This window comes from Oryx dammah, unplaced genomic scaffold (genome assembly GCF_014754425.2).
Source record: "Oryx dammah isolate SB20612 unplaced genomic scaffold, SCBI_Odam_1.1 HiC_scaffold_1, whole genome shotgun sequence".
In the NCBI taxonomy this organism is placed as follows: domain Eukaryota; kingdom Metazoa; phylum Chordata; class Mammalia; order Artiodactyla; family Bovidae; genus Oryx; species Oryx dammah.
In genome coordinates this window covers 73939892-73947426 of record NW_024070185.1, presented here as the reverse complement: position 1 = coordinate 73947426, position 7535 = coordinate 73939892, and the positions used below count along the sequence as shown (strand labels likewise).

General features: G+C 53.0%; 1 protein-coding gene and 1 non-coding gene across 4 annotated transcripts in view; both read left to right on the top strand.

Moving 5' to 3' along the window:
* Positions 1-7535, top strand: part of LOC120866311 (ubiquitin-associated protein 2) — a 112316-nt gene that overhangs the window by 99811 nt on the left and 4970 nt on the right. For all 3 annotated transcript variants that reach the window (XM_040243966.1, XM_040243975.1, XM_040243955.1), the window contains 4 exons: positions 1059-1242; positions 2129-2198; positions 6458-6653; positions 7218-7309. In XM_040243966.1, coding sequence (XP_040099900.1) covers positions 1059-1242; positions 2129-2198; positions 6458-6653; positions 7218-7309 — 542 coding nt within the window. The remainder of the gene's footprint in view (positions 1-1058; positions 1243-2128; positions 2199-6457; positions 6654-7217; positions 7310-7535) is intronic.
* On the top strand, positions 330-412 carry LOC120867856. The gene has a single exon (XR_005722046.1). It is a non-coding gene; the product is annotated as a small nucleolar RNA SNORD121A (small nucleolar RNA).

The window sequence follows — 7535 nt, the reverse complement described above, 5'->3', positions numbered from 1 at the left end:
CACACACACACACACACACACACCGTCACACTCAGTTCACCACACACTTTCTATGAACCTGTCATTGATGTGATCCAACACCCAGGGAGGTGAGTTTTGGGCCAGGGACATCTCTGGTGTCTTTATCTGATTTCTGGAAGAACAGGTGCCATTCGGGAAGGCCTGCCAGTGACAAGCCTCGGGTGTGAGGACACTCTTAAGAACTGAGCATGCCCATTGTTGCCCTGTCACTGCCTGTGCTGGCTGTCGGGCTGTCCTCCCTTTCGGAGACTAGCTCACGTCCCCTGGACTCTCAGGGCCTCCCGAAGCAAGGTGCTGCCCCCTCCTAACTGCGGAAGACGATGATGCTTTATTTCCAAGCACATATCTGAGTTGTATGTGTGGAGGCATGAAAACTGAGTCTTTTCTGCAGCTGGGATTGATTGCATTCTTATTCTTCTGAAAGCCTAATGCATGCATTTATGTGCTCTGAGGTCTGTTCTGTTGAAGTGTGTGCAAAGAAAATGCTTACTTTTGGAAGTAGCTGTGGAGGGCAGGGGTATCTTCCTCAGGTTTTAGGTGTGTGTGATTCTCCATTGTATGTACCCTGAAGAGGACTCTCAGCCCCTTGCTCCCCTCTACTGGCAATGAACTTTCTCAAGGTCAGCCTGCTGTGATACTCATTTGATAGAAGCAGACCTAACCCCTGAGTGGTTCCCCAACCACGTGGTCACTGTCCCTTGTGTTCATGTTGTGACCGTGTTTGTCAGTCTCTGAGCCTCTTTCCATGTCTGGGTGCAGCTCAGGGTCAGGTTCCTTTAGTCGGGAGGATTTGACCTGCACATCGGGGCTGTGTGTGATGATGAAGATGTATCTCCCTCCTCGCCTGGGGCTGTGTTCCAACCATCCTTCCCACCATCACAGCAGATAGGGCAGGGCCCGCCTGCAGCCTACTCATGCTGTGTCCCCTGGGGTGTCACTTTGTGTGTGTCACAACCCAACCAACCTGTCACAAAACACTGAGCATTTCTCCGATACTCACAGTTGGTTCTGGAGCTAAACTGATCTGTTTCTTACAGCTACTCCATCCGTTCCAGCTCCAAAGACAACAGACCCTCCTTCTGCCCTCCCATCTGTGGCCTCCTTGCCCAGCACCACCTCCTGCGCTCCGCTTCTGCCCCCTGCATCCCAGCACACTGCCACTCTGCCCTCCCTGTCCCAGCCCGGGGACCTGTCCAGCAGTCCCCTCTCTCAGCTCAGCAGGTATGGGGACAACAGGGACCCAGAGTCCGAGGCACCAAGGCCAAATCCTGGAGCTTCTGGATGGCTGTGTCCATGGACAGAGCCCACGTGCCCCTGCCTGTCGTCCTGGCCATTTGCAGTGATGCTGTGTGGCAGGGCTGGGGGTCTCAGGCGCCGGGTGTGAAAGCCTTGCCGCCTGTAATGCCTCTGCTATCACACAGCCCTGGGTCTTTGGGGATGGGGTGGGGCCAAAGGGTCGCTTCTGCTCCTCTTTAGCTCTCAGGAGGGGGCCCCGTGCCTCGCCCCTGCCCCACATTGTGGGTCCCATCACTATGATGTGGGGTGAAAGTGCTGGGGGATTTCTGAGCAGGTCTCTTGTGTGGCACTTGCTGTGGGTTCAGAGATGAGTGATCAGCACAGGCATGGGAGGACTGGACTGGTGGGTCTTCACCTACCTTCTGAGCAGAATTCTCCTCTTGCCTCATGCAGCCTGGAGCAGAAGCTAGGCTTCTTGAATTCTGCATTTGATGGGCATTCAAGCTCTGGCGTGCGAGGCCGACGTAGGAACTTTCTTCCCACACACACAGATTTAAGGGGGTCTCCAAGGCTGACTGTTCTTAGTACAATCCTGTTCTTACCATTTACAGTCTCAGAGCAGATGGTTAGAGCTGCCTGAAGTGGGCTCTAGGTTCCCAGGGAAGGATGTCCTGGATCCTCATGGCGAGTGAGCAAGCCTTTAGGTCATTTCTAACCACAGAACACACCTGTCCGAGGTGATGCGGAATGAAGGGTGTCCAGCCAGGCCTTCCCGTGGGGAGGCGAGGCGAGCTCGTGGGTAGCCTGCCTGGCCGAGTGGCCCCTGGTGTGGAGGGCCGTGGTGGACACGTGGTGCCGCCTTGTCTTCCAGCTCCCTCTCCAGCCACCAGAGCAGCCTGGCCTCCACGCACATGCCGCCCTCCGCCAGCACATCCCACACAGTAAGTGTTCCTGCTCCCCACCCACTCCCTCCTTAGCCGGCTTGGGGCCTAGGCGTGGGCAGGGTTGGGGGAGGCTGTAGTTGTGAATCTGAATATCCGGATACTCTAATCACTTGGCTGTGCTGTCTCATCTTGGTTCGTGGTTTGAACGGATAATTTCCTAGGCCCCACGGAGGACATGTGGTTCATGCCTCTGTGGTGAAATCGGCTCTCCAGACCTGATGCGATGGGCAGGGCTGTCAGGTGGTGGATTTGTTCCCCAGAATTCACTGTTCATTCTAGACCTTTCTGCCTGGCAGGGTTGGTTTTATTTTCTGGGGCTTCTTATGTTGGGGTCTTTGCAAGCTTTTTAGAGGACAGTCTATTGCTGCTAACTTCTGCTTGGCACCTGTTGCGTGTGTTCTCAGTCATGTCCGACTCTCCGTGACCCTGCAGACTGGGCTGTGCTGAAAGTCCAGTTTTATCAAGAGCAGTGCTTCTGGAGAATACTCTGGTACTTTGTGAAGTCCATTGTAGGGAGAGTGTGTGAAGGGAAAGGAAGAGTCTGTGTGTCTTTGAGACAGACCGATGGTCCAGCCAGTGTTACCGCATCCAGTGTGTGTGGTCATGGGACCTTCACTCCCGCCAGCCCAGGCCGTCTTCTCCAGCTCATGGGCGAGGGCTTTGGGAAGGTCCTGTTGTAGAAGCATGTGTGGAGTGTGGAGGGGCAAGAACAGAAGTGCAGGCAGGGTCCGGCTGGGAGGTCCTGATGTGCTGAAGGGTGACCCTGGATTGTGGCTACTGAAGTCTTGCCATCTAAGCTTGGAGCTGGGAGCATGGTCTCGGCTCAGTCTAGACTGTGGGATGAGGCAATGTAGGGGGTGGAGACAGTTCCAAAAGCTGGGAGAGACTGGAACATGGAAGGAAAGGTGCCAGGAAAGAACCAAGTGCCCCCTCCCAGGAGACAGCAGGCTTCTGCAGGGTGGGAGTAGGTGGTCTTCAAGCAGGGAGGAAAGTTTTGGGCCCAGGTGAATGGGGGAGTTGGGAAATTGGCAAATTAGTTTCTTCTGAAGAAGAAGTCAAATCTTTTGCTATAGAATGAAGTGGTGGAAAAGGTTCAGTCCTGTCTTTCATCAGTATCTGGCCAACATTGTGGCATTCCTATTCTAGCTTAAGTGAAATTGGTTTATACATAATTCTTTGCTTGAAACACCACAGATCACTGTCTTTCTAGCAGAGGTTGGTGTGACTGTCTCTGTCCTCGGAGTAAGCTGCCTGCCCACCACCTATGCCCTGTGTTTGGCCAGTGGGTGCCCTGAGATGTCCCCTTTGTGAGCCCTGGAGCGCTGACCTCCCGCCCCGGGCTCCCATCTCATGGTCCGCTGCACGGTCTTAGCAGGAACCGTGTCACAGTCCCAGTGGCCACAACCAGAACTCACTGTGCAGTTGCTAAGGTGGCCACTGAGTCACAGGACTCAGTAACAAAAGACAGAAAAGACACACACTGAAAAGTTTCTGTCTTTTCCACTTGGTTTTGCCCCTTTTCCTATTATTTTCTTGATCTTCTAGAGTTTGTTTCTTAACCTATCAAATGCATACACAATCATTTTCCTTTCTGCTCTTTGCCTTGTCCTGTAATGTAAATGGGAACGTCCTATACAGTTTCCTGTATCTTTCCCCCTCACTCAACAGTGTATCTTTAGGTTTCTGTGCTGGATCAGAGTTCTTTGTTCTTTTTTCACGGCTCTGCTGCATTGCATTATTTTAGTAGTCCTCCTCTGATGGAACTTGAGGGCCATTTTCAGTTTTGATATCCCAGAAATACTGCGGGTTTGGTTCTAGACCACTGCTATAAAGTAAATAATGTGGGAGAGCTGGTCACAGAAATCTTTTGATTTTTTTAGTGCATAAAAGTTTTGTTCACACTCTAGTCTATTACGTGTGCAATAACGATATGTGTAAAAAATACAATATATTTATCTTTTTTCTTTTTGCCTCTAAAAAATACAACATATTTATCTTTTTTTCTTTTTGCCTTGCTGCAATAACATTATGTCTAAAAAATATAACATATTTTTCTTTTTCCCTTGCTGATCCTGTGGCATGCAGGATCTTAATTCCCCAACCAGGGATCCAACCCATGACCCCTGCAGTGGAAGCATGGGGGTTTTCACCAGCAGACTGCCAAGGAAGTCCCCAAATATATATATATTAGTTAATAAATACATTAGCTAAAAATGCTGGCCATCACCTGAGCCTTCGAGCATTTGTAACATCAGAGGTCACTGATCATCATAACAAATATGAAAAGTTTTGAAATATTGTGAGAATTACCAAAATGTGACACAGAGATGAAAAGTAAGCCAGTGCTGTTGGAAAATTGGCACCAGTAGACTTGCTTGAGCCGCCCCCCCCCCCCCCCAGTTGCCTTGGACCTTCACTTTGTAGGAAACGCAGTACCTGCCAAGCACAAGAACATGAGATGTACCTGTGCAGACAGTGGTGTACAGCCTTTTCTGCACATGCTGTGTCTGCAGGATAGACTCCGAGGTGGCATTGCTGGGCATTTATCATGTTACTCTGCGTAGTGATTTCAGCCCACTTACCTCTCACTGGCAAACAGTGAAGTGTCCTCTTTCCCCACTGCCTCCCAAAATGATGTTACCAAATATTTGTATTTTTCTAATATGTTAATAGAAAAATGACCTGTCAGTATAGTGTCTAACTGAAAGAGCTTGAACCATCTATTTTATACATTGGTAAACCATTAAATTTCCTTTTGGCTGAGATGTTTACATTTTTATGTCCAGTCTTGGTATTTATTTCTATAGTTGGGAGACTAGTAAGTAGCCCTTTGTGATGGGAAGTGCAAATGTTTTTCCTAGGTTTGTTGTTTTAGAAACAGTTTTGATTTTTAAATAGTCAGGTATATCATAATCTGTCAGAGCCAGATCTCTCCCACTTTGTAAAGGATCTCGTCTTTTCTCCTGCCCCTCGTGGTCTGGGGAAGGTGTGGTCAGCTGTGCTCTCCTGGGCCCATCTGGAGAGCTGAGTGATGGCCCCATCACATGGACTAAGCGGGCCAGCAGCCTGTCTTCTTCACAGATTCCAGAGGTGGAAGGGCAGATTCAGGGACCTTTTCAGGGCCCACTCAAGACAGGAGAGGCTCTCTGGATGACTCCTGAGTGCCTATGGATTCCCCCTACTCCCCACACTGCCAGTTTTTTTTTAAATCCTGTGGTTGAAAGGTTGGATGGCCAGTGACATCACAGTGCGGTGGTCAGAGCTGTTTCTGACTCTGGCTGGTGTCCTTGGATAGAAGCTGGGCTCTGTGCAGGAGATCGTGAGGTGTGGGTAGTGGGCAGCCTCAGCCCCACTCTGGGCCCTTCTCTCGCTGGTCTGTCTCTCCATCTCGGTAGAAGGGGCAGGAGTCCTGGGGAGCCCCGGGAGACCCAGAATTTTCGGAGTCTGCACTTGCTGAACCGGATCTGGTTGCTAGTGCCTAGGCGGGCAGGGCAGCCTGTGGGGCTGGGGCCTGCACAGTCATCTGGGCCTTGGAAGACAGTGCACGCTGTCCTTTCTCCTGGTCTTTCCCGTTCTTCAGCTTCACGTCAGTTTCCCGGCTTCTTTGTGGTGCACACGTTCAGTCTTACAGAGCCTTTTCTTCTGTCTTCGGCCCTCACTTTGCCTAACCAGGTATATCTCGTCTAGCTTCCTCTCAACCCTCAAAACCCTCCCTGCCACCTTGGTACTTGGCGCTCAGGCTCTTCAAAGCTTTCGCTTGGTGGCTCTTCTCGGGAAGGCCTAGGGCAGGGCCATGCCCTTCCTGGTGTAGACCCTGAGGACCTACAGAATATCCTCACATGCTGGAGCAAAGGCCACCTGCGGCTTCAAGTCAGAGTGCCCAGGAGGCCTTGCCTTGAGCTGGGCTGCCGTGGCCCCGGGCTCCTTTCTCCTGATATTTTATGAGGTGGGTTTTCACCTCCTAGTGAGATTCTCTGTGTTCATCTATAAACTAAGGTTTACTTGAGGTTTCTGTGCCTGTTTCAGTTACCAGAGCATGAGCAACTTGAGCGATTTTTAGGACGATTTTTGGTCATAAATCTCAGTTGTGGTGGTCTTGATACTCAGCTGACCAATTGTGTCCCCGTGGCTTCAGTGAGGGGCCAGGGCGAGCACATGGGTCAGCCTGAGGCCATGGGCCCTCAGCCCAGGCCAGTCCTCGTGCATTCTCTGCTCTGCCCCTAGATCCATGTGCCCTGGCTTTTCTGTTTTGCCAGCATGCCAGCATGGACAGCGCCCCTTCCCTACAGCCCTCGGCCACCTTCTCAACGGCAGCAACTTCCGCCTCGAGCGCCGTGTCCTCAGGGCTCAGCTTGCCGAGTGGCATGAACACGGTCAACAGCCTGTGCCTGGGCAGTGCCCCCGGGAGTGCCCCCAGCAGCAGTGCCAGGGCTGCGCCTTTGGTGACCTCAGGTGTGTCCCCGTGGCCTGGCCAGCCCCCCTCCCCCTGTCAAGAGTGTAGCGTGGCTTCCTGGGAGGAGGCCCCGGTGGGCAGCCATGGGGGTTCACAGGCATTGAAAGCGCACAGCTGTGTCCGGCTCAGCCCCTGTGGGGTTCTTTTCTGTCCCTCTGACCTCCTGAGGCCTGGTTCTTCCAGAGCTGGGATTGGGGTGGGGGCCAGATCCTGGCTGATGGTGAAATCAGTTTTGCGGGGGAGGATGCTCCCTGGACAGGATTTCCAGCAGCCTTTCTGCTTGGAGCGGTCCATTCTTTCCTGTCCTCACTCATCCCTGCAGCCGAGATGAGGGGGCAGCTCTCATGGGCTGCTCCTGGTCACTTTGTGTGACTGCCCATCAGCCAGACCTGGGCAGGCTGCATGGGCCCAGCCGACTGTGGTTTGCCAGCAGCTCACCCCCTGTGGCCCAGCCTGTCCCTGTCCTGGGGCTACCCAGTCTGCTGCATTCTGCTATGCCCCAGAAGCTGAGGAATTGTACTCGTGTGGGGGCCGCGTTACTCCATTTGATTTTTGCCCTGCAGGCAAAGCGCCCCCTAACCTGCCTCAGGGGGTGCCTCCCCTGCTGCACAACCAGTACCTCGTGGGCCCCGGAGGACTGCTTCCTGCCTACCCGGTGAGCGCTCCCGGCTTCCCTCAGCCCAGCTGGCCTCGGGGGGTCTTGAGTTGCCTCCGTTCCCCCTGAGGGCAGCTCTGCCCTCAGACCCTGGGCCTTTCTCTAGCTGGACTCAGTCAAGGTGGGGCGTCTGCCCACAGCAGCTCGTGCCCGTCTCCTTCCTGCACGTGTCCTCCACCTCCAGCCTTGTTTTTGGCCCCATATGGGCTGGGCTCCCCAGGGGTGG